The 23946-nt window shown below is 35.1% G+C and overlaps 1 protein-coding gene across 2 annotated transcripts in view; it reads right to left on the bottom strand.

Annotated features, from left to right (window-relative positions):
• NLGN4X (neuroligin 4 X-linked) overlaps window positions 1–23946 on the bottom strand; it is a 139333-nt gene that overhangs the window by 89034 nt on the left and 26353 nt on the right. Inside the window, exons 2-3 of one of the 2 annotated variants that reach the window (XM_068423443.1) lie at window positions 4425–4484; window positions 631–783 (exon numbers count right to left, since the gene is read on the bottom strand). In XM_068423443.1, the coding sequence (XP_068279544.1) occupies window positions 631–783; window positions 4425–4484 (213 nt within the window). The remainder of the gene's footprint in view (window positions 1–630; window positions 784–4424; window positions 4485–23946) is intronic. The other variant, XM_068423451.1, reaches the window with a different exon arrangement.

Here is a 23946-nt window from a genome sequence, read left to right as displayed (position 1 = left end):
TTCATGATTATGGAGTTCCTTATATTTAGGAAGATAATTTTATATCACTTCTTGAAACCCCTTCAATCCATATTACCTGCCACTTAAATTCCATCAATGTATACAGCCTGTTTTGTCTGTATTACCTCTACATCTTCTGCCCTAAAAAACAATTTGCACACAAAATAATAAATACAGATAAATAGTAACATTTTCCCTCTTCCTACCATTGCCAACTGTTTTGAAACTGGAGAGTACTCATTCTTGATTAATCTTTTTTTTTTTACATGTAATCGAGAAGATTTTAATGAGAAAAAGATATAAGTTCTCAAAACTTGTTAAACCACTGAGCCAAGTGCAAATATGATATGATGACAAATTTATCATAAACCAGCACTAACATCATTATAAATATCCAGTCATTTTTGTCTAAGGTGAAGGCAGCTGTCAAAAAGAAGGGGACATGTAGCCTAGCCCCATTTCCATAAAATATTGACCAGAATTAAAAAGAAATATAATACAGTTAAATTATCCACTAGCAAGAATGTTCTGTTTTAAAAACAAAACTAGCTCAAGGATCTGTGATCAATCAGTAGATAAATCAAGCAATAAAATATTTCTGTGCAACTGATGAAGAAAAGAGTCACTTACCTAAAACCCCCAGCCTGTAATTGAGAGTGACAACAATGACATTTCCATAACTTGCAAGAATGCTGCCATCAATCATATTGCCAGTACCCTCCATGTAAGATCCACCATGGATGTAGACCATAACGGGCTTCTTGCTGTTCTGATCATGAATGTCTGAAAAAATTCAAGTAAGGAAAACATAATAAAGTAATAAAAAATAAGGAAATATGGCATTAGCAATTCATAACAGTGCTAAAACTATTCTTAATTATTTCCTATGTTTTCAATGTTATCACCACCACTTTAATCAGCTAGCTTACACAGTTCAGGATCATCGTACAAGCCTAATATTTATAGTTTGAATATGTATTTTGGTTACTTCAGATACTGTTTCCTCTGAAATGTTCTCAGAACACTTGAAATGCCTTCAATATTACAAGGAATTTAATTTGAATATAAATGTCTAAAAGCCTAAAGAGAAAAATCAGATTATGGAATAATCTTGGGTTTTTTTTAGAATATTCTGATTTAAGTATATGCCAATTTAGAAATATCAGTACATTTAATAATAAAATTACAATAATGATCCATACTTTCCCATTCCTCACTGAGACATAATTGTTGTAATTACTGTCCCAATGGTTCAGTAAGAGATAATATCACAAAATCAAATTGTTCTGATAGAAACAAACATAGTAAACTGCTCCTTCTTTCAAATAGAATAGGAGTTAACAAAGAGAATTTATGTGAATTCATGGCCCAGATTTTTTGTAATTAAAGTAAACTATGTTTTTTGTGCTCTACTTTTCCTTGTCATAGTCGCTAAGCCTTAAAGAACAGGCTTGAATTAATGTTCCTTAATGGTATAGCTGATCTTTTGTATATGCAGAAAAGCTCTTCACAGAATCACAGAATCACAGAATGTTAGGGATTGGAAGGGACCTCGAAAGATCATCTAGTCCAATCCCCCTGCCGGGGCAGGATTGCCTAGACCATATCACAACTTGACTGCTTTCATACAGATAAACAGCTGGGTCTTTATTTCTAAAAGAAAGATGAATGAAATTGATAGTAATATTTTCATACTTAGAGTGAGTTATAAAGATGCACTAGTCAATGATTTGGGGTATATTTAGGACTGGATTCATCTCTCTTCCTCTAATAACCAAAACATTAGGCTCCTGACCCCAGGGATGGTTCAGACTACTTAAATTAGGAACTCATGTTCTCTACAGAAACAGTGGGAACAGGGGCTAAACTCCTTTAAAAAGCAGAGGGCAATTCAGTGAGCTGCCATTAGATATATACACCTTTTACAAATAATTCAGTGTATCTGCATGTGTAATAGGAGCACTGCTTTCTATCATATAGTAAAACATACAAGGGAAAGCAGAGTCTCTGACTATTCAATCAGGATTAAAAAAAATAAAAAAAAAATCTGTGTTTTCTTTTTGGTAGGATAGATGTATATTTAACAGTGGAAAAGGGAAGTGGAGGAAGAAAGAGGTGAGCTAAATATCTAGAGATAGGGGACCTGGGTTTGAAAGCCTTCCAAAACTCTTCCTTTTCCTTGGGTTTGTTAGGATCAGCAATAAGACACTACATATATAACATTTTGTATATGTGTAACTAATTCAAAGCATATTTAAAGGTAAATTATAACTGGTCATATTCCTCTGGCCCACTTTTACTTTATTCACTTGTATGCAGCACCCTAAATACCAAAAATTGTCAGCTGAGTGCAAGGAACATATGTTCAGGCTCCGATGTACACCTGTCTAGTTGTCAGTTTAAGCCTTCTTTACATAAAAAGATACATACTTTCATGTTGTATTTTATGTGTTGTACTTGAGCAGCAGAACAACGGGTTTTGTGATAAGATCTTTTTAATCATTGTGACTGTAAGAGTAATGCAACCATTAAAGGGATCATATAAAGCAATGAGGTACATTCTAGTGGATGTATTTTTATTCTCAGCATTTTCAGCAAAATTCATGAAAGTGTTTCTTCTGTGAAGGTTCAGCTAAGCCCTCAAAAAATGAAAGCAACAATTATTTGTGTTACTGAATTACCTTTCCCTTCTCTCTCCAAAGTCTCATGGCATGATTTGTTGCATTTAATCTTTCCTTATTACATAGTTCTACCTCAGGGTTGAATCTTTCACTGCTGAAGTCAATGGAAGGTTTCCTCTTCCCCTTCAATGGGAACATGATTAGCTTCAACATAAAGGAAATGAGCCCCATGCTTTATGTGCTTAGATCTAAAGTGGATGCTCTTGTTAATCATGAAACCCTAATGTTTTATAATTTTTAAAGAAGTCTGAAAAATAACGTATTTAGAATCCAATATCTATCTTAAGTTTTTAAAGCAATTTTTGTTTTGCTTGTTACTTATCTTTTGCTTTAAAATTAACTACAGAATTTGGGCTAGCAAGTGATGATACCATAATTTAAAAAAACCCATATGTTGCACAGAAATAGGAAGGTGATATTCAGAAAATAACAGTAATTTTGAGTATTCTGCACAGCATTTTTGTGTTTTAAGAAAGAGTGTAATTCAGTAATGAAGGTGGTACAGTAGAGGGAAACCAGTGCGAATCAAAGACCAGAGATTTTTATTACAGTGTTTTATGTATAGATAAAGTAGCTACAATTGAGCTGAACTCTCAGGAAAAGAGGAGACAGTGTCCTCACTGAAGTATGCGTGACTCTAAGGGGAACAGAGAGGACAAACGTTTCAAAGTTGTTTGAACTGATGTCAGATAGAAGAAAACAGGAAAAAAGACATGGAATAACACTTCAGGTTGGCCAAGCATGAGAGGATTAAGAAACACATTGCTCCAAAACCAGAACAATAAACTACTCAAGGCAGTTATCTTCTCAATTAATTTGAAAGTATTTTTCTCAATTTGGTAAATATATAAAATAAAATAAACTGTCAGTGTAACTTTAATGAAAAGGAAGGGTGAGAATAGAGCAAGATTTCATGACTTCTTTCAATTTCGGTGCGTCCTAAACAGCTTTGCTGTGCCAAGGCAAGAAAAAAGTATTTCCTTGTAAAACTCTTTTGGGGTACTTCACTATGAATTTTAACATTTCCTTTCAGGCAGTCCAATCCAACTCTGAAAGAAGTCAATGAAAATGATTGTCATTGATTTCAGTGGGAATGTGGTCAGAGTCAGAATGAATGTATCTCAGAGGCTAGCTGATTACAGGAAAAAAAAATAAAGCAATATCAACAACTTCCTTTATTTTTGTGTCCTGAAATAAACCACATCCTGTGAGAAAAAAATAAATAAGTAAATAAAAATAGCAAAAACAAAGCACAATTCAACCGCATTAATGTACAGCATGTGCACTGGGGAAACAGTGGAAGTGAAAGGAAGGATATATGTGAGTTCTTTCATGAATTTCAAGTAGGTGAATTTACAAAATGTGTAGGAGGGAAAAGAGCACATGCATGTTTTTAAATTCCATTTTCTCAACATAAGAAAGAACAGAGGGGGAAAAGTATGTGGTTTCAAATAATATTTATGTTACTCACTTCACACATATTTAGGAATCACCTTTACATCTATGTGACAGGGGAACTGCAGTCATCTATATGCTAATTTGGATTTTTAAAAGAAAACCAATGAAAGTCATTTCTAAAGAAGAAAATAAAGAAGCACCCTGAAATGTGCTTCTGCAAATAACGGACTAAAAATCATGTTGAAATAACAGCAATAACAATAACAATAATAATTATTATTATAATAAAAATTAAAAAGTTTATGTTCATGCATCAGGGTCGAGCTTTGAAAAAACAAAAAATACCTTCATCTTCACCACGATCATTACTGGTTATATCATCTGTGCTTTTCTTTGTGTTGGCTCCTGGGATCATAGTGAGAAGGAGAATAAAGGGAAAAAAGAGAATTCAAAAACAGCAGGTTCTCAAAAATAAAAAAAACCACTAGTACAAAAAAAAAAGAAAAAAGTAACAAAAATGTCAAAATCTGTTACATTTGGAATTGAAAAACAAAAAAGATGCAAACTGCACATAAACATAAAATGTCTAGAAGAACAAATTGAAAATATTTGAAAAAATGTATTGTATTCTGTGACAATGCAGTTACTTCAGTTAAAAGTGATTTCTGAAAAAAACAAAATTAATGTGGTATTAAAAAAGAATAATATAAACCAAAAAAGTATATTAAAAAATTTACCAAATTATGGTTTCTACATAAGAAATGCAATTTATTTCATTCTGTTCTGAAACCTTGAAGAAATAATGCCTTCAGTCACTATCTTCAATGACTTAACATTTTATTCATCCTCATTAGGACTTATTAAGAATTAGCCACAACCTGAAATTTAGATGGAAGCAATGTAAATAAAATTAAAATTGAGTTTTATAGAACTTGAATGGACCAAGACAAATCATACAGACCTCCTTGAAATTTAATCTTGCTTCCCATATGAGCAAAAACATATTTAAAACAACAGGCTGTAAACAAAGGTGAAATAGAGTTGAGTCAATTCCAGACATGAAATTAGTCCAAAAGTAGCCTTGGTTCATACTATACCACATTTCATGCTCTGTAAGCAAAACCTAGAAATTAACTGAAAACATTTACTTACCAGGACAAAGAACTTGCACTTGTTTATTAGAAGATTCAGTAAACAATATATTTTATTTGTATTCAATATGCTTTCTCAGAATACTTTTGAGGTGTATACGTATACATACACAGACATACACAGACATATACACATGTCCCTACATGCCATAGCATGTGTTTAGGGGAGCAAGACGAAATAATCATAGCTTTCCCCACCCCTCTCCTTGGGCAATACTTGTGTTTTCTGACTAAAAAAAATGACACCAAGCTATCCTTGCACCCCACATTTAATTACACTGTGCTCACTCATGTAGCAAGTAGTCCTCTGTAATATAAAAGGTTAGTCGATAAAGAGTGAAACATGAATAGGAAACTCAATTTCTAACTTAGTTTAGAAATAAATGGCTACTAAACAAATAAAATGGTGACCACTCTAACCATTTTTTTCCTGAATTGTCTTTATTTGGAGGTGTGTTTCAAAAGAACAGTTAACTTTATTAACTTGTTTATGTATGAGTTTGTGTATGAAGTCTGCATCTGTCACAGAGACATCATATTTAGCTAAAATAATTATTTTGTTACTTCTTTTTATTACACTATTTAAAATGTCCCAATAACCCTCAAAATTCAATGTTTCAAATAAATCTTAGTCTGTAGTTGTAAGTTGGATAGAATGTAGTTATTTGTTATTAAAGTACTTAAGATTTGTTAACATATACAGTTTTGGGTTCTGTGCACTGGTTTGCTTGAGTCTTCTTGATACAGACAGAATACAGATTTTCTATAGAATTTTTCTGGAAACATTGCCATTATATATGCAGTGACAGTGATTAGTGAGCCAAAATGTGAAAAGCAGTGGCTGAGACTCCATCTCTACACAAAGCCTGCATCTTCAGTGCAGTTGTACACAAGTTATTGTGTATGTAGTACACAAGTGCATTCAATTATATGTATTCAGTACATAATTAATTGGTTAAAATATCACTGTCAATGAAATATAGATGTTCTCTAATCTATCAATTTCTTTGAGAAATGTCAGATATAGGCTCTAAACCTCCGTCACCATTCAAGTTTTCCCCTTTTTTATTAATACTTTTCCAAATTAGTTTTAGCCCAATGAAGGTTGAATCCTTTCTCAAATTGGATTTCTGTGTTCCTGCCACACTGAATTTTTTTCAAACTGTGGGTACTAGCCATAGAATCATAGAATAGAATCATAGAATCATTTAGGCTGGAAAAGACCTTTAAGATCATCGAGTCCAACAGCAAACCTAACACTGTCAAGTCCACCACTAAACCATGTCCCTAAGCGCAACACCTACATGTCTTTTAAATACGTCCAGGGATGGTGACTCAATCACTTCTCTAGGCAGCCTGTTCCAATGCTTGACAACCCTTTCGGTGAAGAAATTTTTCCTAATATCCAAACTAAACCTCCCCTGGTGCAACTTGAGGCCGTTTCCTCTTGTTCTATCACTTGTTACCTGGGAGAAGAGACTGACACACACCTTGCTACAACCTCCTTTCAGGTACTTGTAGACAGCAATAAGGTCTCCCCTCAGCCTCCTTTTCTCCAGGCTAAACAACCCAAGTTCCCTCAGCTTCTCCTCATAAGACTTGTGCTCTAGACCGTTCACCAGCTTCGTTGCCCTTCTTTGAACTCGCTCCAGCACCTCAGTGTCTTTCTTGTAGTGAGGGGCCCAAAACTGAACACAGTATTTGAGGTGCGGCCTCACCAGTGCCGAGTACAGGGGGATGATCACTTCCCTAATCCTTCTGGCCACACTATTTCTGATACAAGCCATGTGGGTAATAATGTTGGTATGGAACTGTTTGAGGAGAACAGAAGTGTTGTTGTTGAAATTATTTCAGTAGCGCCAAAACCACATAAGATACTCAGGAGCGTTGTTAAGAAAAATTATATTGATATTTTGAAAATTTAAGCTTCCAGAAACATACTATCTCATACAGAGAGGAAAAATTGGAATTTTGCAACCACGTTCTCAGTTTTTTTGTTAAAAATGTTAATTCATTTGTCCTGAAACTTCTATAAGATGGTGTTCCCTGTCATAAGAAAAAAACTCACTATCCTTCTAAGATTAGCTTAAGGTTGCACTGCAAGTCGTTAATCTAGGAGACAGAATGGCAATGTGACTCACAATCTCCCACGGCTCAGGAGAATTCCTTATCTGCACCAACTGCTTGTCCCACAGACCAGCACTTCCCTCTCCTTTGGGGCTTCTTTTGAGGGTGTTCAGGGCTGGGGCATTTTTCTGACCCATATGTATAAAAATCACAAGAGCACCAGTTTTAGCCTTGGATTCCCATACACCAAGAGAACATTATCACTGCATTATAGGATTGCCCTTCTGCAGGTTAAGAAGTGTGTATTCATTCATCCCAGATGAAACATAGATGGTAGATCTTAACAGCAGTCCTGGAACCAACAGCAGAGCAGAGAGCAGGGCAGATAGCAGTGGTGATCTAGCGCAGTAAAGACTGAATTCCCCGAGTACCTCTCTTGACCAACCTAGGGTTTGACTGGAGTTCTTGGTTTGCAAGGTTTGTGTTTCACTTTTCATGCCAATGAACAGTACCAAAGAAAAATATTTTGAAAACATTAGTAGGATGGGAAATTATTTTCTTAATCGTCAAGGCCAGGAACTATTTAATTACGTGTATTAAATAACTGTAGGTATCATAGCTCTACTGAAGATTATATTTGTATAAAAGTTCATGTTTTAGAAAGTTGTAAGATACCTTACTGTTAATGACAACTAGAAAAAGATGTGACTTCATAACATATCAAATGCCGGGTGTCCTCTTTTCTTCTGTCCTATGATTCCATTCATTGCTGAGTGAAAAAGGCATGGTGTAATTTCTTACTGAACTGTGTGAAACCTCTTTTGTAATGGATTTTTGCTTGCCAGAAAATGTTTCTATTCTTTTTTTTTTTAGGATATAGTGTGAAAGTGCAGATGCAGAATAACATAGGCATATATAAGCCAGTTCCAAACTAGTGCTGGTCAATGTAGCCATAACAAAGCATTTTCATATGGGCTCCTTCTTTCCTCCCTAAGAAGCTCTATGTGCAATGCAGTTGTAAACTTCAATTCAGTAAGCATCTATCTATCTCTAAAAGTTTTTCATTCTGAAATACTGACCCATCTGTTAATTAACTTTTAAAAAATACTTGATTTCATTTATCTGTGGATGTAAATTCACCTTGTATTCCCAGATTCATTCTCAATGCCATGCATACATCTATCACAAATGAGAAGTCACTCCACTGTAAGTACATCCTCTGGCTCACATTTCCTTTGATAATGAATAAAAATCTCATTCAGAAACAGATTTTCTAGGGCTGCAAGTCTTCTCAGATGTATTCACAATTTATTCTACATCTTCCTCCAATCAGGTAATATGTATCATATATATGTAATGTAATCAGGTCCCATGCATGCAGTTTACCAGTGCTTGCATTTTAGGTATCCATTCTGAAGCCTCTAATGGCAGCAAAAAATTATCAGCTGCTGCTTAGGCTGATGCCATTTCTTTGCATTTTATATGTAATTGCTCCATCTGTCACACAGTATACCTTTTGACCCCATTTAATTTCGGGAAAGCGCTCAGTTTTCAGAAATCACACAGCACATTATTAGTTGTATGACCTCCCAGTTTCACATAGAGCATGCTCAACCTTCTGGAAACTTTCAGCTCAAACCAGATTTATACAGGATTTAATAGTCATTCTCTCAGTGATACGTCTTATTTATACAGCCATTTCAATAGATCTCTAAAGCTCTTGGTTTCCCATCCCATGAGAACTATTACAATTTTAAAATCAGCTCAAGTTAACAGTTTATTACAGTCTTGAGGGAGTAACAGGAAAGTAGAACTGTACTTTGCTTTCTGCATTTCTCCCAAGACTGGTGGGTTAGCTTTACTTCAAGTCTCACTTAGTGCAGCAGCCTGAAGTCATTTCACATCCAAAAAAGAAGGGTCAAACAGTAGGGGACTTTGGCTGTCATAACAGTCCCTGGCTCACAGCTATGGCCGAGGCTCTCCAGCTACCTTTATAGCTGTACCAAGAAGTTCTCATTTGGCAGCTGAAGAAAGATCAAAAGAGGCATATAGGCATTTCAAATAAAAGTGGAGGAAAAAGATTATTGAGAATTACAGCTTGTCAAAGTGTCTTAGAAGCTGACTGCTGATCACCTACATTAGGAGAGATCATAAAGAAAGGCACACATCTATGTACCTGTATTTTTAAAAGACTATTGATTTGAATTGAAGAAGGAGAAGTATATGCCTATTGTCTAGATTTAAACAACCATTATTTCTTAATTATTTACTAAATACTGGCAACATGTGTGTGCAATTGTGTGTGCATGTATATATGTGCAAATATATGCACATATATGTACATGAAAATGCTCTGTATAGCTAATAGTCTTCCAGAAAGAATATAGGTTTATTCTCTGGCACTCTCTTCTTTAATGGTGTTAAAATGAAATTATAATCTGTCAACAGCGTGCATAACTCCAACAAACAGCCACATTCAATGATGTCAAAGCAGTCCTTAGCCATAAATTAGATACCTTCCATCTCTCTCCTAAATAGTATGAAGACTTAGCTTCCTACTGTTCTAGGTAGTTTTTAATGTGGAAGCCAATGAAATTTCAGAATTTTATTTAAATTTGCCTGAATTAGATTTGTTTGGCTTTGTTTTAATTCCTATATTATCACTGAATAGAAGACACACGATTACAGTGGCCATTATTCTGATACCATTAACAACAACAACAACAAAACCATTTGGGTTGCAAATGCTATCTCTGTATAGCAGCAACATTTAGCTAAAGAACATGTAACATAATTCAATTTGTGTTCTTAATGACTCTAGCTGCAACACACACACAAAAACATTCACTAGAATTCCAGACCACAGCAAATGTGTAGATGCTGTTATATAGCCAGGAAATGTTTCTTTTAAAGAAAAGAGAATTAAATGACAATTTTGTGTCATATTCAAAATTGGATGGACTGAAAAAAAAAAAAGCAGCAAAAATCCCTACAGAGTTTTGTTTTCCATGTATTGATTAAAACAAAAAGAAAATGCTATTTCACAGGCTTCTTTCAAATAGTGTTAGAGAACCAATAAAAAATTTTCTATAGACACTTCTATTGAAAAAGAAAAATTCTAAGGTTGAAAAACGGGTTGCAAAAAAAATACAAAATTCTAATTACTGCTCTGTACTCTACATTGCCTATAGTCTTCAATTACATGATTACATATACCTTTGTCTTCAGAAAGATTGTTTGCATCTCTCTAAGCATTAACTGTTTTATGTACAGAGAATGAAAGCAGGATGACATTCTTAATATTTTACGAATGGCAGTATTCTGTATACTATTCGACCCAAATAAAGACAGAAATCATGACTACTCCATGCCCTAAATTATGTGCTTCCTACAAGCTGTTTCCCTGGACAGCAACAAGTGCATTAAATCAGTCTGTCACTCAGTTTCACGTGCTTTAAATGAGGTTATATCTTTCAACAAGTTAATACAGGGCAATGGAAAATATTGTCACACAGAGTGATTATGTTGCCCCGTATAGTTCCACAGAAGGATGCAAGCACTTTTCAAAAGTAGGAATGTTGTAGAAATAATTATTCACTACTTTTTAATAATAGTTATTAGTTCTGTGATTGATATGGAAGTTCCTTTCCTTACAAGTTTATTCCACACCAGTATGTTGATATGGGTTCATCTCAACGAAGAAAATACAATATTCACACAGATTCCAGGGTAGGGAAAATCTTCAAAATATCTGTATAGGTGATATGTGATCCTGATCACTGGTAAGGACCAAAAAGAGCTTACAAAAAATAGCAACAACAGTTATCACTTAGGAGCTATGTTGTTACATGAAGTTTTGGCCTGTCTACATTCTGATTATGCTATTCTGTATTCAGCAGCTAATTACTATCGACTCTTATTTATAAGATCATAGAATCATAGAACACCAGGTTGGAAGGGACCTCAAGGATCATCTGGTCCAACCCTTCTGGGCAAAAGCACAGTCTAGACAAGATGGCCCAGCACTCTGTCCAGCTGAATCTTAAAAGTGTCCAATGTTGGGGAATCCACCACTTCCCTGGGGAGATTATTCCAAGTAAGATTCAAAAGATAAAACCTTAACTTATGTAACTTTGGGCAAATGGGGTATCCTTTCCCTTCTGTCAAAGTTTTCAAAGTTTCCTATATATGTCATTTTAGGAAAGTAAGCCATTTGTTTTAAGCAGATTGTTAAATGTACATCTATGATGATGATAAACACTGGCATTTACACTGGACACTTGCCATGGTTACTAAAAGAAATACAACTGAAAGCTATTTCTTATTCTGAAAATAATTGTATTTATTTAGATTGTATTTATTCATCCTGGAAAAAATTATAAAACTAAGTTTTATCTTTCATCCTGTGTTAATCCATTTCAGTGGATTAACAAAAAAAAATAGCTTTGAATAAAAATTACTGAAAATAATAATTTAAAAAAATATTAAATTAAGGTTTAACCGATAGTTTTTATTGATAATTATTAATATAGAAATAATTATTATTTTAGAAGATTAATAACTAATACAGAAATAAGGTAGCTACATAAACTCATTTATATTTTTAATAAGTATTTTTGTTATGCAAGTTACACCACATCTAAAACTTAAAGTCTTCTGAATACAGTACATTGCTTTGACAAAATCATCCATAATGGCTCAAAACAAAGGCGGCATTGTGCAGCCTATCCTTTCAGTGACCTCCAACAGATAAGGGGACTGTTTCTTGCACTTCCAGTGCAACTGAATCTCTATTTGACGGAGGACTGGACTGAGCCTACAATGCTTACTGACTGAATAATGAAATACTCATTAAAAAGCATAAATCTACCATACAGTTATTTAAATTAATTCAGACAGAAGCACTTTTTTTTTCTGTACAAGCACCAGGAGGAATACTGTTGGTATGAAAGTGCGACCTCAAACAGCTTACATTTCTCTGCTAAATTGGTGCACTTGATGAGGTGTGAATGTAAAAATTCTAACACGTCTGAGTGCACAATACTGATATGTAGAAGCACAGTATTTGTTTTAACCCATCTCACCTCCCTCATCAGGGAAGCCATTTTGAAATTCAGAAAAGATACCTACATGCTACTTTCTTGAATTGCAACATCCAAAATATAACAATCAATCAGTTTGATATAACGGAATGTTTAAAAATACACTCCTTCCCTTTGTGTTACAAATGCTGGTTCTGCCGGCAAAGCTCTTAGGCATATGCATAGTCTTAAGCATATGAAAAGTCCTGTTGACTTCAAAGAAAATACCAGTATGCATAAGCTTCAGTACTGTGATGAAGCTGGCTTCAGTCCTATCTGAAAAGTCTACAGTAAATACCACAGTAAAGATCCAAGAACATGAGAGCCCCTGTAGGATAGATAAATCCCACTGCAAAGTTTGTCCAGAAGTATATGTAATATACGGCACTGGCAAGTCAGCGGGTATAAGATATGGGTAGAGTACAATTAGTTGCAGAGGGGCATAAGGCTGTTAGCATGATGATTATGCTACAATTAAGTTTCCAAGAATGTATAGGACTTCTAAATTAAAAGACACAAATCAACATTTGTTATTAATCAAAATTCCCAAGACTAGATGTCACTACACTTTATGTAGTCTAGGTAACTAGACTTTGCAAAAGAATTCAGTAACATTAACATAACACTACCTATAACTAAAGGATGAGTACTTTCAAATAAGCTTAAGAGAGATAAGTACCTATGTACCATTTAAAATTAATGTGAATGAATGTGTAAAAAATAGCCAGTTTTAATAACTAAAGGTAATTGCTACACTCTCTCTGTAGACAGATGAACAACACAAGCACATACTCTGCATTTAACAACTGCTGGTGAAGTTGTTCATGAAAACTCTCCCTTTGGGCATTTGTAGGCACCACTGGAAGCTGTGAGATGAATAATCAACTCTTAAGAATACCTCTAATTATTTGATGCAGCTATTTCAATTCTTCATTCTGAACACAAGCTCAACTTGCAGTTGCCTCTGGAGAATTTAGGAAATAATTGTGTTTGTTATTTCAGTGGATCCCGTGAGAATGTGATTTTATTCCATTGTAATAGATAATATAATAGTTTGACACTATATTCACTTCTAATTTTGATGTTTACTGCATCTCCGACATCTTAGTTTTTATTTGGGAATCATGGAAGTGTTTGTTAGTTACATGTAAGTAGGAGGACTGCATAAGACATCCAAAGGAGATACATGCAAAACTTAATTCTGTTTTTTTTTCTTTTTTTTTTTTTTTGTTTTTAGCACATTATCCAGTGTTTTTAATTTTTTCTTTATTAGATTTCAATGACATCTTCATCTACACACAACAATGTATTAATTCCTACTGGAATCAGCAATAACAAACTAACTACACCATTAGACTACCAAACAACTTAAATGTTAATAAAAGGAGTTAAAAATTAAAAATCGAAAGAAAAGATGGGATAGAATATACTATAGCTATTTCAGGGAAAATCAGAAATAAGGTGGATATGATGAAGAGCTTTATAATCTGAAATATGAATATTTAATTATGCTAATACTTCCAAAACTAGTACGCACATAGAAAAGTTTTTCCCTAGGATTGAATAGCAGATGCCTAGGAAATCAGATAGAAGCTGGAAAGTTCATTTAAACAATTTATTAATTATAACTCAGTACTGAAAACATACATGACTTTGCCCAACAAAAATTAGTGTCCTAGTCCTAAAGCACTTATGCTGTGAGAAGACACCAAGGGAAATACTGACTGCCAGGACTTCTAGATAAAACACACAGAAACCATACTTTTAAAGAAGAAAATCTTGCATTCTACTTTTTCATTATTTTCACAGAAGGATAGTTGAAGACCACAAGATATTAGGATTGGGTCACTTAGAAAAAAGTGCAACTCCATCCAAATGTCAGTAGATTGATTTAGAGAGTAACAAGCAAGGAGTTCACGAGCAGACCACTTCCCAGTCTCACTAAGATCCTGGAAATTAAATGGAGCAGAACAGGACTTGAAGAAAAAAATCTAGAAACAAAACAGAAATTTCTCTTATGTTCATATTACTGTTTGTGACTTTTCAGCTTGTGGCACTCGAAGTTAGTGCATGCAGCTTTAATAAAGGTTAAGCAGTTGTAGGATTTTACGCATTGTCATCACAGGATTTTGATTTTCATTAATCTATCCTAGCAATAACTTTAAAAAATACATTCAGTCCGTACTAATTGGCGCTTGAAAACACAATATTTCTGGTAATACTTTTCTGTCCTCAACTTGGTGAGATTTTTGGATGTTTTCACAGAAAAATATTAGGGAAGAGGGATGAGGAGGGGGAAAGCACAGACTGAAATGGCATCATTCCACGTTATTTACATTCTAACTAACTGCTTCAAAGTATAAGCTCTGAGCACATTATGAAGTTGTGAGATTTTATCTACGAATGCTAAAGCTGAACAAGGATTTTTTGATTCTTACATGCTCTATAACTATTAAATATATTAAGCTGGCATCAAAACAGCTGGTCAGAATCATGATTTAAACTATCAAACTTTAACACCACAACATCAATCTCATTCATATCTGATCCATCCATTCTCCATTACTTAATAATACCAGTTAGCTGGTTTTGATGTATACTGTGTTTGTGGATTATACATCTGTTCTGGTGGAATAATCTTTTTCTATAGACCAAAGTTAGTGAGAATTTATGTCTCATTTGGGTTTTCCATTTTGTAATGTTCCAAGCATAATTTAAGCTTAGTATTTTGAATGTTTGGGTTAATGCTTCACACTTCACTTAAAATTTAGAAAGGAACCACAGTAGCTTGTAAATATCATTATGTGACAAAAGTAGAAAATTAGAAGCAAATAATAAAAAGTCCTATATGATATAGTTACTACACGGCATGTGCCATTTCATATCATATGATATTATATAATATTAATAGAGTATAATATGATCTTACTATTCTACCTGAAGAAAGACAAGTTTTTGCATTTAAAGAGAATCATATATGAATTATATAGAATTGTATCTGAAATGATACAGCTCGTGTATGAAATTACTACTGAGAAAACAAATTCCAGGCTTCTTTGGCTAAATATAAATTAATAGTTCTTGTGAAAAGGAATGGGTCAAGCTTTTCTTCTTTTGGTTTCTTTAAGCAATATTACTGTATTTGTATTGGTGTTACATGTTGTCATATGTACTTTAGTTCCTATAGGAAAAATAAATAGAACTTAGTACTGCATTTGCATTCAGCTGTAAAAGAGATCTGAATGTTTCCTTGTCTCAATCAATGCAATTTACAATTTCAAGCATTTATCATCTATTTGAGGAAATTAAATATAATTGGCAGTTTTGCTCAATAAAATAAGCCACAGAGCTTAAGTGTGTTGAAGATCACTGATAAAGTGAGTTAGCGAGGGTGTCTGAAAGTGGAACTGGCACAGCATCAGTCCAAATTATACCTGCCAGTATGTCATCGTTACTCTGTCAGTCATATCAGTACTGAAATACACTTTACAGGAACAAAACAGAAACACTGGCACCACAGCAAACTTCGCTACCACAAACAGCAACAAGAAGGTATCAGACGTAAAAACACAGAAAAAAAAAAGATTGCTGTAATCAAATCTGCCCTCTGACAGACTACATGGTGTAGCAGAATGAACGTACTCTGTGCCCTTGAACTCTCCCCTATCCTGTAAAGCACGTCCAATTTCTGCCAACTGCTTTTCACCTGAGGCAAAATTTGAAATGAAAAAAAGCACCAGGTGAAAGGTGATTTTTGTTGTAGTTTTTGCTTTGCTGGGAAACTGCCAAAAGGCAAATTTCATTAGTTTCACTGTGTCTGTCTGTGGTTGTAAATGTGTGACTGTGTGACATTTACCACGTCTTCCACACTCTTTTTAATATTCCATGCCTGGACCTTTTAGCAGGACAGGAAAATGCTGAGAATGCCCATTGTGTTGTGTTTTGCTTTTCAGGCATCACAGTGGGTCATTCCACACTTCTTACCAGCAAACACTGATAAAATTGGCCATAGAAAGTGGAGGAAGGAAAAGAAAGAAAATCAGATGTTGGAGCAAGTCCAGAGGAGGGCCATGAAGATGATCAGAGGGCTGGAGCACCTATCCTATGAAGACAGGCTGAGAGAGTTGGTGGTGTTCAGTCTGGAGAAGAGAAGGGTCCGGGGAGACCTTATAGCAGCTTTCCAGTACCTGAAGCCCCTTACCTGAAGGCCTAGAAGAAAGATGGAGAGGGACTTTTTACAAGGGCATGTAGTGATAGGACAAGGAATAATGGTTTTAAACTGAAAGAGAGTAGATTTAGATTAGATATCAGGAAGAATTTCTTTACAGTGAGGGTGGTGAGACACTGGCACAGATTGCCCAGAGAAGCTGTGGATGCCCCCTCCCTGGAAGTGTTTAAGGCCAGGTTGGATGGGGCCCTGAGCAATCTGTTCTAGTGGAAAGGTATCCCTGCCCATGGCAGGGGTGATGGAACTAGATGATCTTTAAGGTCCCTTCCAACCAAACCATTCTATGATTCTATGAAATGAGGCAAATCACGGCTGACTAGTTCAGTGGCCTTCTACAATGAAGTAACTGCATCATTGGATAAGGGAAAAGCTATGGATGTCATCTACCTAGACTTCTGTAAGGCCTTTCGTATGGTTCCCCACAGCATTCTTGCTGCTAAATTGGAGATATATGCATTTGGTGGATAAACTATTTGATGGGTAAGGAACTGGCTGCATGGCCGCTCTCCAAAGGGCTACAGTCACAGCTCAATGTCCAAGTGGAAGCCAGTAACCAGTGGTGTCCCTCAAGGGTCCAATACTATTTAATGTCTTCATCAATGACATAGTGGAACTGATGCACCCTCAGCTAGTTTGCAGATGACACCAAGATGAGTGGTGCAGTGATACGCTTAAGGGAAGGGATGTTATCCAGAGGGACCTTGATAAGCTTGGGGAGTGGGCCCTTGTGAACCTCATGAAGTTCAACAATGCCAACTGTAAGGTCCTGCTCCTGGGCCAGGGCAGTTCCCAGTATCAATACAGGCTGGGGATGAATGGATTGAGAGTAGGCCTGCAGAGAGGACTTGGGGATACTAGTGGATGAAAAAATTGGACATCAGATGGCAATGTGCACTTGCAGACCAGAAAGCCAATCGTATCCTTGGCTGCATAAGAAGCAGCATGGTCAGCATTACTGAAGGATGTGTTTTTATTTTGCGCATTTTCCAAAATTTATGATGCATTAGTTTTGGCATATGTTTAATAATTCCTGCACCGAAACTATGATGGGACATTCTGCAGAATCTGCATCTAGATTTCAGTGCAAACATCTTTCTACATTTTAGTATTTAAATAAACCTTTGCTGTTACCCACATTTTAACTCTGATTATATAATTTTCCTAGTGATCAAAATGCATTGCCCTTCTCTGTCCTATATTGACTTTACCACATTTCATTTTAGTATCTCATTTCACAGGTCACTACATGGCTTCTCTGTTCCTTTATTATGAATTTCTGTTGTAAAAAGCAGCAATTCCAGTAACAACCCTTAATTTGTGATTCAGACTCTTGCCTTTGAAAATAGGTTCCAAATCCATAAATATCAGCAGTATGGTACAAAACAGACCATTAAAATAATTGATAATGTTCCCTCTCTCAAGAGTAGCTCACAGATTTCCACACCAAGAAAATGACATCATCTGACAAGTTGTTTTCTTCTCTTTCTTCATTCCTTTACATGTTATTGCATCCTCTAGCACCATCTTTTTCTTCACACTGCTCAGCTTTCTAAAATGATGCTCTATCTTCTTCCTTACAAGACTTTGATCCTTCTCGCATTGTTTTATTTCATGATGTTCTATTTTTTCAGTTAACTTTACCCTAGGGTTATGCTGAACTACCCATAATACATACTCTACTACCCTAGGCTAGCAAAATTAATTCAACCCCATGCTGTCTTCAGTTATTGTCCATCTTCAGCATTCAGTAATAACTGAATGCTGTTTCAGTTTCTCTGATTTAATACTTGTTAATCTTACTTTTGTCTACATTTACTCTCTTGTTCTTCTCTTGTTATTGAGTTTTAGAACAAGCAACAAGATAATATGCATTTCTCTTAGAGTACCCAGGAATTAAAGATACATGAAAAAGAGTTACAACAAGCCATATTTTGATAAACTGAAGTGTCAGAAGTGTAAAGACCAGCACCTATATCCTTAGATGCACTAAGGATAAATCAGTATTTTATTCTCAAAAAGGCTTTGAGTATAAAATTATTGATCTGTAGTGAAATACTTCATTATCTAATTAAAATAATCTACTATAATAGAAAATCAGTAGGAACAGATAATGTGATATTAAAATAAAGAAAAATAATGTTACTATAGCCTAAGGAAAAGAGCAATTAAAAGCATCATAAAGCATTCAGATACATTGGTAGACAAATAACCCACAGCTGTCTTTAAAGAAAAAGCAAAGCTCTTTGATCTGCTAGAAATCTTTAGGCCTCTCCATAGAATAGTTGATAAAAGGAACTTGTCAATAAAATTTATTTGGGTTTTCAAAAAGTCTTTCATAAACCCTTTTCTGTGGGAAGATGTTGAGAACATAATTAATCACAAAGAGGTGAAGTAATGTCATGGATTAAAAACAAGCTACACAGAGTACGTTACGTTGTAACCAGAGGTCAATTTAGAGGTCAATCATAGCAAAAGATTAATGGTGTAGTGAAATATTCTCTATATTAATCTGATGTTGTTTAACATTCTGTTAATGATCTGGAAAAAGAGATGATTTACGATATTGTACAATTTTCCAGTAACAGAAACCACATGAGCCAAGGCCAGAGAGAACGTGAATATCTTCAAAGAGAGTTTATAAAGCTAGATGAATGATGGATGACACTTAAAGTGCTACTTTTTGAACTGAAGGCAAACATACACCTAAATGCCTACGAAATATAACCAATTCACTCTGCAGTCAATGGAGAGAAAGAATGTCTGTCCCCAGTTAAGATGAATTGCAAAGAAGGTGTGCTATAAAGTAGCATGCTTAAAACTAATTGTCATGCACAGTGGAAACAATAACTTGAGCTACATACACAACTGTTAGATTCCAAATTATCCATAACTTCCAAAGAAAAAGGCTTGGGCATTACTCTAGTCATAGCAATACAAACCTTAAAGAAATAGCCAAATACAACATTCAGAATGTCAAAGCATAGCATGAAGTAATTATGAAAATACAGTAATTTTGTACATTAATGTATAATAACCAGGTATGGCAGGTCTTATCAGGAATGACACATTCAAATTAAGTTTCATTTTCACACAGAACATAGCAAAAATAGAAAGTCTTCCATCAGTACTCTCTATTGCTGGAAGACAAAAATGGTTTTGTATGAAAAGAGATTCAATTAGAACCCTCAATTACATCTAGAGAACAGAAAAATAGAAGAGATACCATTATTTTATTGTTCACTTATATTATGTATGAAGTGAGACTTAACTTTTCTGTGATTTCAAGGAGTGTTGAATTCCTCTAAATAATTTAATATATTTAAAAGCTATTAAACTTCAACAGCTCAACAACGGTAGATACTTTAAAAAAACAATGAAGTCATAACATGCAGAAATAACAAACATTTATTAGCATTTTGTATTAACTTTTAAGCATATTACACCATAGAACTGACACCAATAACTCAGCAAAAGACAAAATAGACAGCTCTGTCTAATTTCATTGAGATAAGTGGGACTGTTTTATGCTCAAAACTAAGCTTATGGGAGAGCTTATGGGTGAGCTCTCTTATTAAGAGATCATTAATTGGGTGTTTCACAGCATAGATCAGCCACCAAACTATCTGGGAAGAAAATTCTAGTGAAGTTTAGTTGAGACAGAAGTCTCTTGCACCATCAGGATTCCTCACCCTGATGCATGAGAGAGTTGCCAGTTTGAGAGAAAGGAACAGGATAAAAAGTTTGGTGTAGTCTTATACAACACTTTCAACTTCAGTTTTTAATGGTGTCATGGAGTAAATTGACTTTTGTAACAGCGTAGTTATTCAAGATGTGACAGCAGTGAAATCAAAGACAGTTGCTAGAGTGGTATTAGGATTGAAGATGAGACTTTTTACTGTCCCTAGTCCTCACCTGGAACCATAAAAACATAGAATCAAGTTTTCTGAAAGTTTTTTGTTGTTGTTTTGTTTTTATTCCACCTTTTGTTTTTACTCCATCTTACTGTACTATTTGATTATATTATCTTTCAACTTTAGCATCATCAAAGAAATACTATTTCTTTGATGGGGGGGATAAAATGTGCGCCTCTGTTCATCTCTAGAAAATTACATGTGTTTCACAGTTGTCTTAAAATAGACTTTCTCAAAACATAAAAGCCGAGCACACAATTGCCTGTATGGAAGTACACATAAGAAGTGCATCTTAGTTTCTAAGGTTAATTCGAATTTGCAGTGTATGTGCATGCTAACTTACTTTCAGAATGGACACAGTAATAAAAGGAATACACAAAGACCTGTCCTGACAGAAGTAATGGCAATAACAAGCATGAGGCAAATCACCTTAACATCCACACAGAAGACAGGCTGAACCGATTCAGAGGTGCAATGGCATTGTAAAAAACGCACCAAGTTGTAATTAAAAAAAAAAGAAAGGCTGTGAGCCTGGCACTCCTTCCCACATGAAACTGGCAATGCAAATCAAAAGTATTTCAACTCTGTGGATTTAGCTACATGATCAAAAAATTGGAACAAATGATTTGTACTTCAGATCTGTGAAACATTTTTAAACATCACGATTATTTTTTTTTAAGTTTTCATCAGAGATCTACGATAACTACCAGGGAGCAACTGTACCTATATGTACATAGAAAAAAATTAACATCTGTCTTTTAAGGATTGAGGCTGCACTGCCCATAATTAGAAGGGAGACTATTAATATAAGTAAGAAGAAGAATAAGACATGAGCATTCACAGACTGGCAACGGGGATGAGTTATTAATTACTAGACGCACAATGACAGCACATTCCTGGAAAGCGGCAGCGGGACACAAGGGAATGCTGATGTTTCTTTAAATCTCCAATGTATCACGACGCTTACATCATGCTGCGTTGGGTTACATCATGTTACGACTAGTGATGTAACCCGTCGCAATGCAATGCACACATCGCATTCAGTCAGCACTTTTTCATCTTGTCCACATGACCACCATGGCCAAGAGAGATTTGGTTGTGTTAATTAAAATTATTGTATTTCTATGGTATTTCTGGTTGTTCATGAATAGAAATTTCCTTGTTTTAAGAAAAAAAGGAAGGCAAATAGAACTAAAATGTATTCTAAATAAAGAAAACAAATGTGTAGAACATGCAGATAGGCTGGGACTGATGATGATATGAAAAGCCACCCACATTACTATATTATATAGTAAACTTAGGATCAAGTAAATCAGGGAAGAAATATCAGATGCTTCACTCTCACTATAATCATGTTTCCTTTTTAAGGATAAAATACATCTTTCTGTTCAGTCAGAGTTTCTTTTTTTTTTATGGAATGTGTTAAATAGAACTTTAAGGTAAGGTTTTAGGGTAAGCTTTTCCTATATGTCATGGGTGTAATGCTCTGTACTACCAAACCAGGCTTCAGCTCTAGGTGAAGAAATTTATTTCCATGCAGCAGCAGGCTGCTGAAGGTATCAAACAGCCCCATTGCCAGTGCCTCCAATGCACATGCTGGAGTCTGTAGCAGCTTAAACTGTGGTTGATGGTGGAGCTGGTGGCCAGCAGGGTATTCAGATAGCTGGGGCAGCAGCAGAAACTGTGATTAGAACCAAATATTACACACTACCTGTAATCATTTGCCTAATTGATATGACTAAAACCCAAGTAAGCCTAATCTTTGTCTCACCTTGCTCCTTCTATTCTTTTCTTAGTCTAACCTTGATGTCAGTCGTCTCCAGTGCTTGAGCAGAAGCATTTGGATTTAGCTATGGGCAATTTTTCCAAATATCATCTACTTGAAAACGTGATAGATATTTGAACGCATGGTTGTTCCTTTTCCCTGTCATAGACGACAGTAAGTTTGTTATTTCCCACTTTGTTTTTCCATACTATCCCTTGGGAAACAGTCTTTTTTCTAAATGTTTAAACGTAGGAGAGATGAACAGCATATTCACAAAATCATTAACTTTTTTATTATTCCCATACTCCTTACTACTCAAGTTTAGATAGAGAAATGGCCATTAGCATAGGATGAAAAAAAAATGTCAAGGAGAGTATGATGTTACATGTCAGTATGCTCTTGCTTTTTCTGCTGCCAGATTTGGGCATAAATTATATCTAATCTACTGAACACACTGCATTTTCACTCTTGTTTGTCTTTACATTCAGTTAATGTTTCTCCCATTCTGCCTATCTTCGCAAAAGCTATATCCAGAGGGTGTATAGAGTCTTGCTGATTTTCTACTCTGCTCTCCACTTTGCACATTTTGCTCATAGCTTGCACAAACACACACACAAACAGGTAAGATCACTTTCTCTTGAAGAACTGATTGTAAATGGAATATTTTTTAAGGTTGGTCTTCAATTTACATGTGAATATGCATCCTCTTCCATTGGCACTTACAGTCATGAAAGCGTTTACCATTTCTTGACTAAACCCCACCTCCTGTCATCTGCTTATTGCTGTCTTCTTGCTTGCAGCTAATTTAGCTGCACGTGTGATGTCGCCTCAGACAAAAATGTATCATGTTAGCAAAGAATGACTTTTTAAACTGATTAAGCTAAAACACTGACTGAAATGGGTTAGGAGACAATCATCTGAGTAGCTTCACTAGCAGAGGCAGCAATTGCTATCTTGGAGTGTGACAAGCAGTGACTTTGCTGGTGTAGCTGCAGCAGAAAAAGGATGTATCTGCTTCTCTGAAATATTTAAGCAGGTGAGAAGTCGCTAGCAGAGAAGAAAGGATTAAGAATTTGCTGCAGAAAGACAAACACATTCAATCTCTAAGAACTGAGTCAGAAAGCAGAGTGGTATTATGTCATGAGGAAGCAGGAGCTACAATTGATAAAAGAGTAGATGCCAATGAAGGGCAAGCCTCAAGACACTCATTACAGCTGATTCTCAAAAACGGGTGACTCTAAGTTGCAAAAGAAGTATTTAACCTGATTTCTGTTCATATTCTTCCTAGTCCTTCTCCTTTAATGACAAGACATGATATACATAAATCAAATCAAATACCCTTCTCTTAAAAAAATACTAACCAAATGCCTGGAATTGGATTGCAACACAGAGTGAGTAACTATGACGAAAGACAAACACATTTCTGGAATGGGGTCTTGATTTTGGTAATTTGGAAAAGTCTATATACATATTAGGTATATAGCCTCTCTGAAATCAGGTCAATTTGGAATCTGTTTTACTAAAAGTAGAATAAGAGTAAGGATTAAATCTTAAATGATCTATTCTAAAGGGGAAAAAAAAAGCAGTGTAAATACAGTGGTGCAGCCAGAGTAATTGTATTAATACAGGTAGGTTTACATGAAGAATACAATCTTCAGATGCTG

The sequence above is a fragment of the Nyctibius grandis genome, chromosome 2 (genome assembly GCF_013368605.1).
Source record: "Nyctibius grandis isolate bNycGra1 chromosome 2, bNycGra1.pri, whole genome shotgun sequence".
NCBI lineage: Eukaryota > Metazoa > Chordata > Aves > Nyctibiiformes > Nyctibiidae > Nyctibius > Nyctibius grandis.
Note: the sequence above shows the minus strand (reverse complement) of the source record. Positions and strands in the feature narration are given on the sequence as shown.